Here is a 16,683-nt window from a genome sequence, read left to right as displayed (position 1 = left end):
ACAGCCTACCTCTTTACCTTCTTTAAATGGCCGATTGGGAAAGTAACTTCCGGTTTCGGACTTCAACGAACGACCTCATCTTAATGTCGTCACGCAGCCTTTCACTTCTGCTAAAATAAAAACAGAAATCAACACAGCAGGCCTAAGCAGACGGAGAGCATTTGAAATAAAGTACGTCTATGATAAGATGTAGCAGGATTGCAAAGCTACTTTTCTGTTTAGCTTTGATCTTTATAGATATATTTTGTGCTGTAAAGACCTTAACGTTAGAGACATCTAACAGTAGTTTGTGGCTCGCTTCATTCCTGCAAGCACTCTTACTAGTAGCGTGATTTATATCTACGGTATAGTCATGTCACAGTATTACAAAATGTGCTTGTTTTGTGCATCATGACGTCTGGTACTTAGTCAACAAACAAATGTAAAAAAAAAAAACTGCAGTTGGTCAGCGATGCAGCTCAGTCAACATGTAATGGTCATACCCACAATTCTGCTTAATCTTGGTCAAAGATTATTGTATACTGTCTTGTTGCGGAGCTAACGTCTTGTTTTTCTGAATATTCCAGGTAACAAGAAACTCTAGCAACACACATACTGAAAGTTACAATACGCTTAGTTTTTTAATTTCAGCACACAACGCAATCAAGACTGCAGTTGTCAGTGCCAGATCATCATGGCAGAAATGGAGGAGGACATTGCAGACCAACTGCCTGCCGAGGAAGATGACGATGAGTCCGAGAGGGATGAAGATGAGAGGGAGTTTGACTGGGTGGTTGGGGAAGACGATGTGGATGATGTGGAAGAAGATGACGAAGAGGAGGATGACCCTCCTCTGGATAGTGAGGCTGCTGGGTCATTGGAGTTGGACGCCCCAGCAGAGCGCAGCGGTCACATAGCAGTGGTGGATGGAAACTGCATGTATGTCTGGGGCGGGTACAAGGTAAGCCAATTATGTACACAATGTAGAAAACCTGAAACATTCGTATACATTGTAATATATCTATACCATATTATAATGTATCTCTTTGACTCTACTAGAATTCGCTGTCTCATGGATCTTTTGACTTATACTTGCCCAAAAATGAGATTTGGATATACAACATGGAGACAGGAGGATGGTAACTTCTTTGCTCTCTTTTTACACGCCATTTTTTACATACACAAACCAAAAATATATTAGATACTATAAATGATGTATCACACAATAACTTCACAGGAAGAAGTGTGTGACCAGTGGCAACCAGCACTCATCCATGTCAGGCAGCTGTGGAGTGTGTGTAGACGGGGTGCTTTATCTGTTTGGAGGACACCACGCCAGAGGCAACACTAACCGGGTGAGCGCAGTGTTTGTCTGCATGCAAAAATATATAAATACTGTTGTGTGTGTGTGTGTGGGAGAGAAAGAGCTTGTAAACTGAGTGAGGTGATTTACTTGTTTCTTTTCTTGTTGTGTGTGTGTGTGTGTGTGTGTGTGTGTGTGTGTGTAGATCTATCGTCTGCCCCTGAGAGCTCCAGAGCTGTCCTGGGAAGAGATGAAAGATTTGAAGGGCCTGCCTCCATCCTGCAAGGACAAGCTGGGCTGCTGGGTTCACAAGAACAGGTATGGGTCCACACAGGCATGAAAAGGTGCATAGTGCGTTGTCACAGTTTGTTATAGATCCTAATTGCTTTAAAATTTCATCTAAGTGTTTAGATGAAAGGGAACATCTAAACACTCTGAACTGACTAATTACAGGTGACAAAGCTGAGAGTGTATGTGTCAGTAAATGTGTGCCTCACTCTTGCTCTGCTCCAAGGCTAATTTTCTTCGGAGGTTACGGCTACGTTGCACAGGGGCCTCATAGAGGGACTTTTGAGTACGACGAAAGTTCCTCCTTCATGGTCAGTGGCAAGATGTCCTTCCCTGAATTGTGTACCAAGAATGTTCGCAAAACATGTATTTTTTATTTATCTAAAAGCATGTAAAGTTACAAAACACTTTTTAATGTCCCTTTGTGCTTGTTTTGTTAGGGGGACCACCCTGGGCGTGGCTGGAACAACCACATCCACATTCTAGACCTGGAGACGTCATCATGGAGCCAGCCTATCACAAAGGTAACTAGGCTCAAGTACACTATTGAGATGCGGACATTCTGCTCCATTGTGTGAGACTTCTATACGTCCTATGTGTTCTCTTCCTGTGTGTCTGTTGCAGGGAAACGCTCCTTCTCCCAGGGCAGCACATGCCTGTGCTGTGGTGGGCAACCGAGGTTACGTATTTGGGGGGCGATACAGGGTGAGGACTACCCGTTCACTTGTAGGGGTGGAGAGACCAAGTATATTGCTAACTTTAATGGATTTATGCAACATTCCTTTTCCTTCTCCCTGTCTCCAGGATTACCGTCTGAACGATCTGTACTACATTGACCTGGACACCTGGGAGTGGCATGAGATGTAAGTTTGGTGTCAATGTTTTCCGACGTGAACATCCGCTCTCACCAGTGGCCTCCAACCCATCTACTTCCTTCAAATCTGCCTTTTAACTTCCTTAGGAGCGTTCCACAGCAGGGGCCAGTGGGGCGGTCCTGGCATTCTTTCACCCCTGTGTCACCTGACCACATCTTCCTGTTTGGAGGATTCACCACTGTCAGAGAGACATTAAGTTAGTCTTTTAATATGACTGCTGAATGATATGAATGATAATTATGTGTATTTACAGTATAAATCTTCATCAATCCAGGCAGAACCTGAGAGGGGACCAGCAAACAGGTTCAAAACGGTTTCTCTCTGTCTCTTTTCAGGTGATGCTTGGCTGTACTGTGTCAGTAAGAACGAATGGAAGTCTTTTAAGCACGGCCACACAGAGTCTCCCCGGTACAGCACAAGTTATCTGACAGTCACAAGTCCCAGATGAAACACATTGTTGCAATATAATATCACATCTTGTATTACTGTACTTAAAGGAGTTTGTTGAGATAAAATAATGATGTAGTACAGGTTCAAGTGTGTCAGTTTGTAACTGTGTGTGTGTGTGTGTGTGTTTCTCAGGCTATGGCACACTGCATGTCCAGGTCCTGATGGGGAGGTGTTTGTGTTCGGGGGCTGTGCCAACAACCTGCTGTCCCAACACAGGGCTGTGAGTAACTCTTAAATGTGAAGCAAACAAAGTCACCACAGAAAAAACAAATATCTTTGTGGTTTAGTTGTTTGTTCACTTGATAGTTCTTCTGACAGGAGCTGCTTTGTTCTCAGGCTCACAGCAACGAGCTGCTGGTCTTTTCTGTCCAACCCAAGTCTCTGATGAGGTAAGAATTAGCAGAGGAAAACACCTTTTTAGAGATTTATTTTTTATATTGTCTGCTTCACAAAATGGCTATTAAGCTGCACTTAAATATGTATTTCAAAGTGTGTTGGCCTCTCTTGCTCTGTCTCTATGCTGCAGGTTCTGTGTGGAGGCAGCGCTGCAGCACAGGGAGCGGCTGGCCTCCTCCTGGGACTGCCTGCCCAAACATCTGCTGCACTGCCTCCAGCAGAGGATGGGCGACCCTAACACATTGGGTTCCTAGGAGCATATCCACTACTGTGTGTATGTGTGTATGTGTGTGTGTGTGTGTGTGTATGTGAGAGAGATGGTGAGAAAGATCAATAGTTGGCTGCCATTACCCTAAATGGAAAGAAACGAAAACCAGTCTTTAGGATGCTAGGAGGAAGTGTATGTCAGATGCATTGCATGTGTGGGCATGTTTATCTGTCCTTGTGGGGACCCGAGATCCCCTCAAGAATAGCAGAGAATGGAAATAATTTATTTGTTTGGACATTTTCTTGGTCTTCACAAGTTCAAGTGCTTTTTCTAGAGTTTTAGGGGTTAGATTTAAATTAAGGGATACATTTGGTGATAGTTTTAGTTTAGGTTTTTGGGTTAAGGTTTAGTCTGGGAGTTAGGGAAAACAGGATTTTGAATGGGACTGAATTGAGTCCCCACATGAATAGTAAAACGAAACTTTGTGTGTGTATAATGTACAGTAGCAATAGTGGACTGCCACAAACCTGTTTGAAGACAACTGCCCACTGATAATTACCACCATTGATACATGGGGAGGGATAGTCAGAACCTCTGTCAATAATACGTAGAACTACTATGGACTGTTGGTGGACTGATGGAGATTCTGAGTCCGCCGGATCAGACCTGCATATACTACTGTTATAGCACAGTGAGCTGCTTGGACTATCACTGTTGTCTGACTTAGCCAGACAAATCAAATCGTTCAACTATAGCAACAAAGCTTGTTATAGTAGTTGGGTCTACAGATATGCGTCGTGTCCAGATAGTTCGGAACGAGGCTATTACCATGGGGCTGTTCTTTGAGTGTCTGTAATGATGTAAATTTTGTATTGCATATATATTTTTGTGTGGAATTATTGTCAGTGTTTCAAAAGTTTCTATTTTTTAAGCTCCTGTAATCAATATTGCTGGAGAGACTAACAGATTTTACAATAATTCAGCTGTAGCGTCATCTTTTAATTAGTCAGCTTCAGTTAAACAGCAAACTACATCAATGAGTCACATTTGCACTGAAGACCCCTCTTATCACAAAAGATAAAAGTTATGTTGTTTTTATAACCTGTCTGATTTGCACAGTTTTCCCCTGACATTTTTATTAAGAAATATATTGTACAAAATGTTTAAAATTATGTTTTCATTTTCAAATCGGGAGAGAATAAACAGACAGAAGTGAAATCAGAACTTATGCCTGTACATTATTTACGTCCTGGTTTTTAAATATGGACCTCCTCAGAACTATTATTCAGCATGTCAGTCACATGTTGGAGAGGTCTGAAGCACATAGCCACTGTTGTAATGACATTGTGGGGCATTGGCTGATGAGTTCAGTTCAGAAGGCGGCAGTGGACAGAGAAAAAACTTGGAGGCAAAACTTCAGACCTCGCCCTGGTCACTTTGGCCTGTGTTTGTGTCATTTCTTTTTGGCTGCCAGCAGGTTGGGGGCTGACACTTTGACCTTGCCTGGCATGTTTCTAGACAGGTCTGTATCCTGGAACACAAGATAAGGTAGAGGTGGTTAGATTTATAGAGTGTATATTTCTTCTGTTACGCAGCCAGTTTGAGATGAGGGGAAGAAAGGGATAGAAAAATATTAATAAAAACTGGGACCGAGTGGAGGGAAAGGGGGTTTGGGAGAAAGAAGGGGGAGGATGATGGAAAGTGAGGGGCAGATTTGATGCGCTCAGAGGGGTTGGGCCTAATGTACCTTGACGCTGCGGAACAGGTCCTTCTCTCTAGTGGAGGATTCTCTGGCCTTCATGAAGCTGAAAACAGCCGTCCTGGCTGCTTTGCCTTTCTTCTGAGTCCCTGGGGTCAACTTCACCTTATGTCTGACACGATAAAAACAAACTAGTCATCAAAGTAGAGAAACTTAAAGCATTGTATGTTTCCTTCTCAGATAATACCACAAGTACATAGACCTACTTATAGTTGGAGAGGGCTGTGTAGGGTGCACAGACAGGCACGGCAAACAGCAGCACATCTTCAGGGTGAGGTTGACCTGTCAGGGAGGTCAGCAAGTTCTCAGCCTCCTGAGAAAACCAACAAAACACAAATGTAACATTCACATACTTTACTGGAACACCAGTACCTTTCAGCTGCATGGTCAGCTACATGTATCTAGAAAGAAAAGGTTGCTTTAAAGTTTTACCTGACTGAGGGCAGCAAAGAAAGAATGACTTTGAACAGAAGGTGTATGGTGAGAAGGTGTGTTAGGGGTGCGAGTGTGTCATGGGGAGCAGGAGGGAGGAGGTGGTGCAGAGGCTTGGGCACACAGGGTTGAATGCAACAGTCATCAGGAGCCATTATATTGGGTTGTGTGAGAAGTGCTTGGTGGAGGAGATAGTAGTGCATGTATTGTTGCATTGCGAGTTGTGACGTAGTCCGGGGAAAGTTCTTCCCTTTTTTCCCCAATTAGCCTCTAACAAGTGGGTTTTCTTGTGGCCACTTTAGTCCCAATCTCGTGAATTCTTGTGCGTGTGGAAATGCTACTACTTTAAATAATTAACACAGCCTTGAGTTCTACAGTACTTCTTTTTACCTACAGTACAAGTAGAACCGTGACTGATCTCACCCTCCCGCACAGTAGGTGGCGGTATAGATCCGCCAATCAAACTCATGGATGAAAAAGAGAAGAAATCGAGTAACTAGTTGATGGCAAACTTTACCTAAATATAATCTTATATTATTTAACTTGCTAACGTTAGTATTACGTTGTATAGAATAGCCACTGCGCAGTTGAGCGTCAACTTGAAGGTGAATCGAAAGGATAAGATTGATCTAGGTGAGTAGTTGAATAACATTGATTTAGGTCTAGTCGGCTAGCTTGTTAGCTAGCGTAGTAAGTTAGCTTGCGAGCTTAACGCTAGCTCGGCCGAATACACAATGATATCCAAATTGTCAGTATCTTACAAAAATATATACGATAGACCCAATAACATAGCTATATAATTATGTAAATACGTTGGTAAAGCATAATGCTTAGTTAGCACACATCCTAAAGTAAATATGTCCTATTGATAATGCACAACATCCTCATCAAATGTTTATTTTGTCGTAGTGTCCACATGGGCCAGTGAGGGGGCGAGTTGGACGTGCAAAGAGGATAGACGCCCTGTCTGCTACATTTTATCCGCAGTTTGCTTCGTACGTTCATCTACATTAGATCACATTTGCGGATTCATGTATGGTTATGATGGCTTCTCTGGGAGTGACCGAGGAGGAAGATACAGGGGAGTATGGTGTTCCCTCAATGGAACTTTTTAATAACGATCCCGTTTCCAATATGTTGACCAGCCCCGAGCAGATGGAGGTACTCCAGAGGATGCGTTTTCATGATTGCAGCCAAAAGGCAGGTCAGAGCGTGTCAGGTTTCATCGCAGAGCTGCGGGAGTTGGCGTCTGGCTGTGGCTTCAGTACCCAGCAGGAACTTCTGCTCAGAGACAGAATCCTCTATGGTGTAACTGACAAGTCGCTGCAGAGAATCCTTTTGACCGAGACAAAGCTCACCCTCCAGTCCGTTGAAGAGAGAGCCCTGGCTCTAGAGGAGGCTGCTAAAGAGGCGGCGGAGGAGGCTGCAGCCAATGCCTGCTCCCAGTCAATGAGAAACATCAGTACCATCCAAGTAGAACTTGATTATGACGATAACAATGAAGGAGTTGAAGAGTGGTTTGAAAGGTCTGAGGCCAGGGATGATGTTGATGCCAGTGACGAGGAGCAGCCTGACATCTCCAGCGGAACCAACCACTGCCCCTACTGTGCCCGCAGCTTCAGAGGGAAGGCCAAACTGGAGAGGCACCTCCGAAGTCACACCGGAGAGAAACCCTTTCCCTGCCTCGACTGTGGGAAGAGATTCAGCCAAACCTACCACTTGCAGAGACACCTGCGAAACATCCACAAGCAAGAAAGCCTCGACCCCTGCCACCAGCTGCCTAGCAACGGGACAACGTATGTCGGAGACAATGAAGGTACAGGTGATGATGAGGGTGAGGATGAAGAAGTGAATGACATGGCACAGCCTGAGATCCCCATAACCCCCCACTGCGCCATCTGTGACCGCAGCTTCAGAGGGAGGGCAAAGCTGGAGAGGCACCTCCGAAGTCACACCGGAGAGAAACCCTTCCCCTGCCCCGACTGTGGGAAGAGATTCAGCCAAACCTACCACTTGCAGAGACATCTGCGAAACATCCACAACCTGGACCCTAACCCTAAAGACCCAGAAGATGACGACAATGATGCTAATCGAGAAGAGGAAGCTCCGGGTCACATGACACGGCCGGCGGTCTCCAGGGGGCTCCGCCAGTGCTCCATCTGTGCCCGGAGCTTCAGAGGAAGAGCAAGGATGGAGAGGCACCTTCGGACTCACACCGGAGAAAAACCTTTCCCCTGCCTTGACTGTGGGAAGAGATTCGGCCAAAACTACCACTTGCAAAGACACCGGAGGGTCCACACCCGGGTGCCAAGGGGATCCAAACGCCCTAAACGCCGGGGCAAGACGTCTCAGTCGGAGATGGAGCTCAAAGCGTCCAAGCAGCTGACCCAACACAAAAAGAAGAAACCCTACTTGTGCTCCAGGTGTGATGAGAGATTCTCCAACCTGGAGGAGCTGACGGCTCACCTCCCTAACCACGAAGGGGAGAAGCCTATGATCTGCACCGACTGTGGGAAGACCTTCCTAAACCACACCAAAATGCTGAGACATCAGAAGCTCCACTCTGGAAAACAGCACCTCTGCAACGAGTGTGGGAAGGTGTTCACCTCCCCGACAGTGCTCATGAAGCACATGCAGACCCACACAGGGGAGAGACCGTACCTCTGCGCAGAGTGCGGCATGACGTTTCGCTACAGCTCCCAATACTACATGCATAAGCGGAAGCACACAGAATCGCTGCCTAGATACTCGTGTTCAGACTGCGGTCGAACGTACAGCCGCCTGTCCGATGTTCAAAGGCACCTGAGGACGCACACGGGCGAAAGACCTTATCAATGTCCCTGCTGCGACAAGAGCTTCCACAGGCAAGAACAGCTCACAACTCACACGAGGATTCACACTGGGGAGAAACCCTATGGATGCCATGTCTGTGGCAAGAAGTTCACTCAGAGTGGAGACAAGAGCAGGCACATGAGTAGGTTTCATCCTGACGCCACTTCATAAAACATTTCAAGCAAGGCGTTGAATATTCATGTGTTGTTCACGATATCAAACTGTTTTGACATTTCATTTTTGTTTTGCTAGATGTGTGTACGCTGGTCATACCTTTGTCTGGAAATGTCAAAAGTCTACATTTTGATTATGTACTTACTAAAAATTAAATCCTCTTTGAAAAGAAGAAAAAAAGACTTCATGAAATAGCAGATCATTTCACTGTGGTAACCAAATAATGGCTTGTGTAGAGCAACAACCAGGAGATGTCAGGACTCACTTCTGCTCCTGGATTGTCCTGGTCCACATCATCTCCCTCCTGCAGCAAAGACACGACAAACAGTTACATTTCAGATGGTTGAAAGTGGTATAAAGGCAGTATAGGTTGCTGGGAGGGTGAATCTCTCCCTGTACCTTATCCTCCAGTTCAGCAGCTGGTACCTCCACCCCTGTCTCTCCCCCCTCCTGCTCCCCCTCTCTCTGCTGCTCTAACTTCTTCATGGCCGCCTCCTGGGCACTGGGCTTCTGAGGGGCTTTGGCCGGGGGGGGTTTCCTCCCAGCCTCCTTCCCCTTCTTCCCTTTCTTCACCTTCTCCTCTTTCACCCCCGCAGACTGAGGAAAGATGACAGGAGACAAAAAGGTGGATATCGTGGTGGTAAAAACATGCCATCTGTCTCCCACATTCTGCTTGCCCTCTTCCCCCCCCTCCCCTCCCCATTGCTCACCCCCAGCAGCTTCATCCTCAGCTCACGGTCCTCCTCATCTTGGTCCTTGTACTTTTCCTTGATCTTCTTCAACTTGTTCTGGAAAACACCAAAGAGCCACAGGGGGAGAGAAATGCAGGGTCAAGATACTGTGTTCTGTGCCTCCTTTAGTGTGTGCGGATTGGAGCACTATAGTGGGAGCAGCAGCTCCACATGCTTCAGTCATCCGTGTGCACTGCTGTCTTGACAATAACTTAATTCTGGTGGCAACCTAAAATAAAACTTTTGCTATATTGAAAACATACGGAACTGTGATAAAACTGTTGTCTTGAATCAAACTCAGAATTTAAAATGAATGTAAAACTGCCGACCATGCACAAGTAATGCAGTCAAGCCTCTTACCTTCTGGCCTCTCTTCAGAGGCTGCTGGGAGGGGCCACCAGTCCTCGCAGCTCCCTGATTGGCTGCAGAGGGAGGAGGCATGTCTACTTCCTCCTGGGGTTCAGAGCCATCCTGTGTCTGTTTCCTTTTCTTCTCCTCTCTGTGGAGAAGTACACACACACCACAATCATGCAAGCGGGAGTGAGATGGTATTGGTGTTCAATGTTTATTCTTCCTCATGTTATCTGAGGATCCTCACCTCCGCTTTTTGGCAGTCATGTGTTTCCTTCCCTGGGCATCAACCTCAGCCTATAGACACATACATGCCCATCAGCTATGAAGCCTTAGTGTCCAGTATGGAAACACTATATTGTACATGCTGAGAAAAACAGATGCAGTGGCACTCAAGAGTTGCCAAACTCATAGATACAAAGACGGTTTACCTGACTGGAAACCTCGGCTTTGAACCCAGCACTTGGATTTCCCCTGGAGAAAGGGTGTAATGAAGACAGTCAACCGTATTACAACACGCCAATACATCCTGTACTAAAGTTATCACAGAGTGCCACCACACAGGTCCTGCAGTGGTATGGACAGATAGGTGAGGATGATTTTACCTGGAAGACTGGAGGTGAGACAGTGAGATGGTGGTGTCTGGGAAGCTGATCTCAGCACTCTCTACGTCACTCTTCGCCTCAGTTTCCATCACTTTTTCCTCCTCCTCGTCATCCCCCTCTCCATCCTCTCCATCCTCTATGCTGGCACACTCTGATGACTTTCTCTCCGGGTTGTCTGTGGCCTCTTCGGAAATGCTGGCTAGGTTTCTTCTCTCTCCTTCCTCCTCCTCCTCCTGACTCTCCTCCCCTGTCTTGGGCTCCTTTGTCCCCACCTCGCCATTTTTCTTCATGTCCCCTTCTCCCTGTTCTTCCCCTTCTCCCTCATTGCTGCTGTCATCTCCTAGAAAGAGGAAAAATAACTCAGTGAATTCTGTATCCGTTAGGCTTTACACCAGACACTGGAGTGTGTGTGTGTTGACGTATACCCAGAAGCTCCTCTCCATCTTCGAGCAGCTCAGCAGTGCTGGATGTTACTTGCTCCATGTCCTCCTCAATGGTTTTAACCTTCCTCTCTCCACGGTGTCTAAACACACACTGCTCATCCACCTACACACACACCCACATATATATTAACCAGACACATATGGAATAGGGGGGGGGGGGGGGGGGTCAGAGATTGTAGGTCATGGTTAGGGAGTTAGTGTGGATCAGGCGTTAAGTCAGTGTGTGTTTTACCTTAAAAAGGAAGCTGAAGCCCATCATCAGGTAAGAGGGTGGCAGGAAGTTTTTCTTCCCTGAGGGGAGAGAGAGTTCATTTGTACTCAAATGACTACAGTTACACAGGAGCTCTGTGTCTCCCATTTACTAACCTATTCCCTGTTAAACTAACTGGTTATTATACATGAGATTCCTCTCAGGACAGCAGGGTAAAAGGGCATTCCAAAATATATATATATATATATATATATTACAAGACGATACAAAACAAAATTGTAGACGTTTGTTCGCATTTTCTATACTGTAGATTGTGAAGCTGCATGTAAACACTGACCTCGGATCATGAAGCTACCAGTGGTCAGGTACTCTCCTGTGGGGGCTGTCTTAGTTACCTGGACACACAGACATGAAACCCCTTGAACCAGAGTGGTTTTGGGTGGAACACAACAGCAGCCAATCTTCTGACCTGGAGGAATGGGATGAGGTTGTGTACTGGAATGTATGGGTATTTGTTTGTGAGTGGACTGACCTGATGGTGGTTGACCCACCAGGCGCTGGTGACCACCTTGGCATCCCAGGCTGCACTGTAACACACTGCCATGGTGCCTGCTTCTGTCAGGGTACGGGGGGGCAGAGGGTCACCTGGGGGAGAGGGCAAGGGGATGAAAGCATCAGTTATTTCATAGTTCCACTAACACAGTGGGAAGAGGTATGCACATCTTTAACATCGACCAGTTAAGTTCATCAAAGGTTGCTCGGGTTAATCTAGGCCCGTGTTGCCTAGCAGCAGTGGCAATTCCGGCTCACCTTTGGGGTTTTTGATGACGCAGCTGGTGGCTCCATGGAGATCTGCATGGACGTAGACGTCACCTGGGAACACAAACATACACGTTGAGGATCTAGACACGACAAGTTCTGTGGGATTGTGTGGATTGTGTGTTTGAGCAAGCACTTACCAGCCCTCAGGTAGCGCTTGACAATGATCTCGTTTTGCTGCTGGTCACGTCCAGCGATAATGAGGTAGTTCTCTGAACTGATGAACCAGAGGAACTTCTCAAACCTTGATGAAGATAAACAGTCAAATCAAACAGACATCTTCTATTGGATCAAATATGAATGATCTGTGGAATCAGTGATTGTTACATGTTAGCTGGTTTAGTAAGCAGATCCAGACAGCCTGTGAGTGGAAGAACTCTCACCAGTAAACCTTCCTTGCCTTCTGGATGGTGGTGACGGTCTGGACTTCCTTTAGGGTCTGTTTGGTCTTTTTCTCAGCTGACTTAAAGGCCTGGAGGGAGATGGAACCACATGAATACACGGTAGGACAGTTCAAATGATCTGCCTCAGGGATTATGAAGATGAGGAACTGAAGACGGGGGGGGGGGGGGGGGGGGGGGGGCGTCCTGACCTTCTGAGCTGCCTCCACTGTCTTCTGTTCCTTCTTAGCAGCTGTCCGCTTGTGGTCGTAGTACCTGCCAAAGACATGAAACGTTTGGTTCAGAATCCCGTATGGGGGATGGGTATTGGTAGAGCATTTGTTCGCAGATAAAGAGGTCACGGGTTCAAATCCCCAATGTGTGTTGATTTTGATACAAGTGTCATTATAAACAATTTCTCCTCCCAGATTGTCTTCATGTTGACACCTATGAGCATCTGCAAAGCTCTTTCAGATAAATAAAAAAATAACACTGGATTTGCCTTATCGCTACTGAAATCTTTCCAAAAAGAGAGCCTTGTTATTTTATATTATTGGATACATTAGTATAAAAATAAGTTGAAGTGGTCCCACCTACTTTTTGGCATTTGCGTAAGCTGATAGATTGAGGTCAACATCTACCAGCATGGGTTTGTTCTTCTGCAGCTTGGCCTTCTGACCACGGTCCTTCTTCCCCTTCTTCCCCTTCTGCACCTCAGCCACCTCCTCTTCCTCTTCTACCTCCTCCTGCTCCTCCTCGGAAATATAGGGGTTCCTAGGGGGAGGAGAAGCAGGAGTCATACCTTACCAACAGTAACATCCAGATTCCTGTGCCCTAATCGTAACTGATTGTGACCTGAGCAGCAAGGCTATTTGGTCAGTGATGTGTTATGATCCTGACCTTAGCAGCATGGTGATGTGATTGGTCTGTAGCTTCAGCTCTTTGATGCAACAGGCCACAGGGTCACCCGCTGCCTGTGCCTCCTTGACAATGATGCCGATCTCTGCCCAGTCTACCTGGTTGGCCAGGGCACTGCGTACCACCTGGAGCGCTCTCTCCACCACCTGCAGGTTCATCTCCACCAGCTCGCCCTTCACACGGTCCACCTCCTGAAATTCAGAACAGTAGAGTGGAATCAATTTATTGAGTGAGATTCTGTTTGCTTTCAAGTAACCATTGGATTTTACTATATATTTATATATAATATATAGCATATACTATATGTTTGGACAATATGTATATCTTATGACCTGGGCCTGGTGCAGAGCCTCAAGCCTCTGCACATGGTCCTTCTTGACATTGTCCAATTTCTTTAGAGCCTGCTTCTCCTGATGCAAAGCCTTCACGTCGAGTTTCTGACTCTCCATCTTAGAGTAGAACTCATCTACCGCCTGGGGGCAGAAGTCAAAGGTCACCAGAGACATTCCTACTACGGAGTTCTACATGCAATTGTGTGTGTGTATACAGCATTTGTTTTTGAAAGTCACCTTATCAAATGAATCAAACTCCACATAGTGGCTTTTGGCATTTTGAGTAAAGAGGAAGGGGTGGAACTCCTCGTAACTACAGGGGGAAAAAACAATCATCAAGTCATTTTAAAATACCATTAAATAATTTGGCGTTGGTTTATCAACCCAGGACAGTGGAATCTAAAGTGAGAACTGTGAGGTAAATTGAACAAATGAAATAGATTCAGTTAGAAGTAATTGATAAAGGTAATAGATGGGACGGGAACTTACGTGAGTAGTTCCTCATTGGGTTGGTCTGGAGTGAGACTGGGTTTCTTTTCACACTTCTGGATAATGTAGCCCTAAAGGGGGGTTATTCATGCACTACATTCAGTTCAAATTAATTTGTTGCTTAATGACATACAAGTGCATTAAAAAGTATACTTATTAGAATCAAAAAACGTGTTTAAGACTTGTGTCAGACAATACCTTTCCACTAAAACTCCCTGTCTTCTCCATGTAATCCTCTGCCATCTTTAAGGCTTCCAGAATCTTAGGTGCATCTGATAAACAAAATTGAAATAATATAAATCGCCTCATCACCAAGAGTTCAACAGGTAAAGTTAATTAATTAGTCATTAATTACAGTGTTCCTATACATCGATTTATTTGTGGTGGCCCGCCACAATTAAAAATTGACCACCACAAAAAATTGACTTTTTGTCAGAGAGGGGGTTATTACGGATACAAATCAGTGACATATGTTTTGAATTTTAAAAGGCGATGACTACTTATATATAACACCACCAAATGTGTTGGTTTTGAAATCACCTCTTTAAAATTGAAATATAATTGTTGACATTATAATGTAAAAAAAAGTTCCGAAATTCAGGTTGCTCAAATTCAAACAGTAAAATTCAGATACCCAAAATTCAAGCTTCAGAAATTCGAATAGAAAAAGATTCAACATCAGATTGCAACATCCGAGATATCAAAGTATTGCTTGCCTCAGACTGACTGATCTGCATGTATGAATGTCACAAATAGAACTGAAAGCACTGAATGAATAGGTACCAATAAAAGTACCATAGCTGTTACCTTGAGCAACATTGAACTGGCCATCCAGTTTGATGAAACCAGACAGTCCCACCTCCATTAGACAGTGCTCAATGAGAGTGGCTCCATAAGCTGCAAAACAACAAACACAGAGAGGACAAGGGCCATGTTTAGGTCACACCAGGAATGGACAAGACACGTTAATACATTTCTTAGACAATAATGCACAGCAGATAATGCTCTAATGTTCTAGAATCTTCATCAGTGAGTCTACATCTGTATATCCATTTTCCAATGACAGTAAGACTAGTAAAGTTGTTTTAACAGTTAATAATCTGAACACTAGAAGATAATCTACTAAAACGACACTAGAGCTGAATGAACAGAGTTCAGGTGACTTACGGAGGAGTGGGTTGAGGATTCTCTTCACCTGCTCTCCACTGGGTGCCTGGGTAAGGATCTCTGTCAGTCTGCATTGACACAAACAACCAAACATGAGCTGGAATCCACACAGGTGTACTATTAGCTGGTCCAGACATCCTGGTTACTGTATCCCTCCACTCCTTTTGTCTGTTTTTCAGCCACGCCCCCATTATCTGTGTGAACAGGCTGACTACCTCTCCAGGCTGATGAGGGGTTCCAAGGGGCGGGCCTTCTCCACAGGGTACCTCTCCCTGACTGCGATCTTCACATCTGCTTCCTCAGCCGTCCGAAAACGCAGCAGGTTCAGAATGGTGTACTCGTGGTCCGCTAGAATGATGTTACCCTGCACACAGAAACGCAAAGGACATAGAAGTCACGTGGTTGTGTGTATAGTTTGTCTTGTGTGTGATGCTCCATTTACCTTGTTTAACACTTGTTTTTTGATGTGCTAATATGATTATTGGATTGATTGAAAGATGAGACTCTCACCCTGTCATAGAGCTCCACAATGAGATGATAAGCAGCCTCGTCTGAGCCAAACTGAAAGTCAACAATCCTGTCAACTCCAAGCTGCTTCACCTGCGTCAGGCGCCTTGACTTCAGGTGCTTTCGACACTAATCAGAGATACAACCACACTTTAAGATCTCATACATTGCAGGTGACCAGTGACAGTTGATCAGGGTCTACCTATCTTACCTTCATGGCAAAGCCAGAGGGCATCATATTCTTGGGCCATTCAAAGTCTGTTGAGTGAATACGGATTCCAGACTCGACCAACAGCACCGCTTTCGAGTCAGGCCTTAAAGAGGAACAGAATTTGACCAGAACTACAGCGACTTCTATCACCACTCATGTAGGTTCAAACTCATGTGAGGATGATAACACAGGGATCACTGAAGCAACGGGAAGACATGGTGATATTCTTTGACAGTTTACCTTAATTGCACTGTATTTTAACAGGCAATTAAGTGAAAGATATGGTCATCATGTGCCGCGATTACAACAGATTGCGGAAAGGGCAGGTTTACGGGCAACAACTGTTTTGGCAACTATCTAGCTGGTTAGCGTTGGAACTGACAGACAGAACAGCAGACAACCTACTTTTGAAGGCGGATAAGATAGGTCTTGTTGTCGATGTCATACACGTTGTTAACTCTCATCCCAATATAGCTGAAAGAAGAGCGTACCATTAGGAGTGCAGGACAATTAGCCTTGAAAACTTGGATAGCATCTGGTTAGCTAGCTCTAGTTCTGCCACAGTGTCATGCAGTGCTAAATCAACAAACGACTCACTTGGCATTGATCTCGGCAATGACTGCCCTTATATCCACTGTATTAAACCTGGTTTTCATTTTGAATGTATCTTAATTAGTAGTTAACTGTTATGAATGTAGAACGTATAGTCGAAAGTGATCATCACCATCAGTGCAACACTAACTCGTTAGCTAGCTAACCAGAGCTGTCTACCCACACTTCACGCTCACTGTAAGGGCTACGGATGTTCTACGGAAGCCTGTGT

At 45.2% G+C, this 16,683-nt stretch overlaps 3 protein-coding genes across 6 annotated transcripts; 2 read left to right on the top strand and 1 right to left on the bottom strand.

The window, feature by feature from the left end:
- The first annotated feature begins 47 nt into the window (after positions 1 to 47).
- klhdc2 (kelch domain containing 2) lies at positions 48 to 4,717 on the top strand. 4 transcript variants are annotated; one of them, XM_047018403.1, is made up of 14 exons: positions 48 to 171; positions 631 to 940; positions 1,039 to 1,118; positions 1,217 to 1,334; positions 1,488 to 1,600; positions 1,797 to 1,881; positions 2,011 to 2,094; positions 2,195 to 2,275; positions 2,375 to 2,433; positions 2,532 to 2,641; positions 2,781 to 2,853; positions 3,028 to 3,115; positions 3,214 to 3,284; positions 3,422 to 4,717. In XM_047018403.1, the coding sequence occupies exons 2-14, from the start codon at positions 674 to 676 to the stop codon at positions 3,543 to 3,545; spliced, it is 1,353 nt and encodes a 450-aa protein (XP_046874359.1). In that variant the 5' UTR covers positions 48 to 171; positions 631 to 673; the 3' UTR covers positions 3,546 to 4,717. The 4 variants fall into 4 exon arrangements, with proteins under 4 accessions (XP_046874359.1, XP_046874357.1, XP_046874356.1 ...); XM_047018401.1 differs by having other exon boundaries at positions 617 to 940; XM_047018400.1 differs by having other exon boundaries at positions 567 to 940.
- Positions 4,638 to 16,669, bottom strand: LOC124466496 (nuclear export mediator factor Nemf-like). The gene is made up of 31 exons (XM_047018391.1): positions 16,458 to 16,669; positions 16,266 to 16,334; positions 15,861 to 15,963; positions 15,653 to 15,778; positions 15,358 to 15,506; positions 15,143 to 15,210; positions 14,783 to 14,872; positions 14,174 to 14,247; positions 13,976 to 14,046; positions 13,724 to 13,799; positions 13,487 to 13,627; positions 13,137 to 13,345; positions 12,834 to 13,010; positions 12,449 to 12,512; positions 12,240 to 12,328; positions 11,997 to 12,100; positions 11,848 to 11,910; positions 11,570 to 11,682; positions 11,375 to 11,432; positions 11,059 to 11,117; positions 10,809 to 10,929; positions 10,384 to 10,723; positions 10,210 to 10,252; positions 10,026 to 10,075; positions 9,788 to 9,926; positions 9,407 to 9,484; positions 9,096 to 9,293; positions 8,962 to 9,000; positions 5,465 to 5,571; positions 5,247 to 5,370; positions 4,638 to 5,030 (listed from the first exon to the last, which is right to left on the bottom strand). Exons 1-31 carry the CDS (start codon positions 16,514 to 16,516, stop codon positions 4,953 to 4,955), a joined length of 3,279 nt encoding a protein of 1,092 aa, XP_046874347.1. The 5' UTR covers positions 16,517 to 16,669; the 3' UTR covers positions 4,638 to 4,952.
- LOC124466497 (zinc finger protein 345-like) lies at positions 5,594 to 8,955 on the top strand. The gene is made up of 2 exons (XM_047018392.1): positions 5,594 to 6,323; positions 6,600 to 8,955. The coding sequence occupies exon 2, from the start codon at positions 6,726 to 6,728 to the stop codon at positions 8,691 to 8,693; it is 1,968 nt and encodes a 655-aa protein (XP_046874348.1). The 5' UTR covers positions 5,594 to 6,323; positions 6,600 to 6,725; the 3' UTR covers positions 8,694 to 8,955.
- Positions 16,670 to 16,683: the final 14 nt, after the last annotated feature.

This window comes from Hypomesus transpacificus, chromosome 3 (assembly GCF_021917145.1).
Source record: "Hypomesus transpacificus isolate Combined female chromosome 3, fHypTra1, whole genome shotgun sequence".
NCBI lineage: Eukaryota > Metazoa > Chordata > Actinopteri > Osmeriformes > Osmeridae > Hypomesus > Hypomesus transpacificus.
This window is presented reverse-complemented; position numbering and strand designations above follow the sequence as displayed.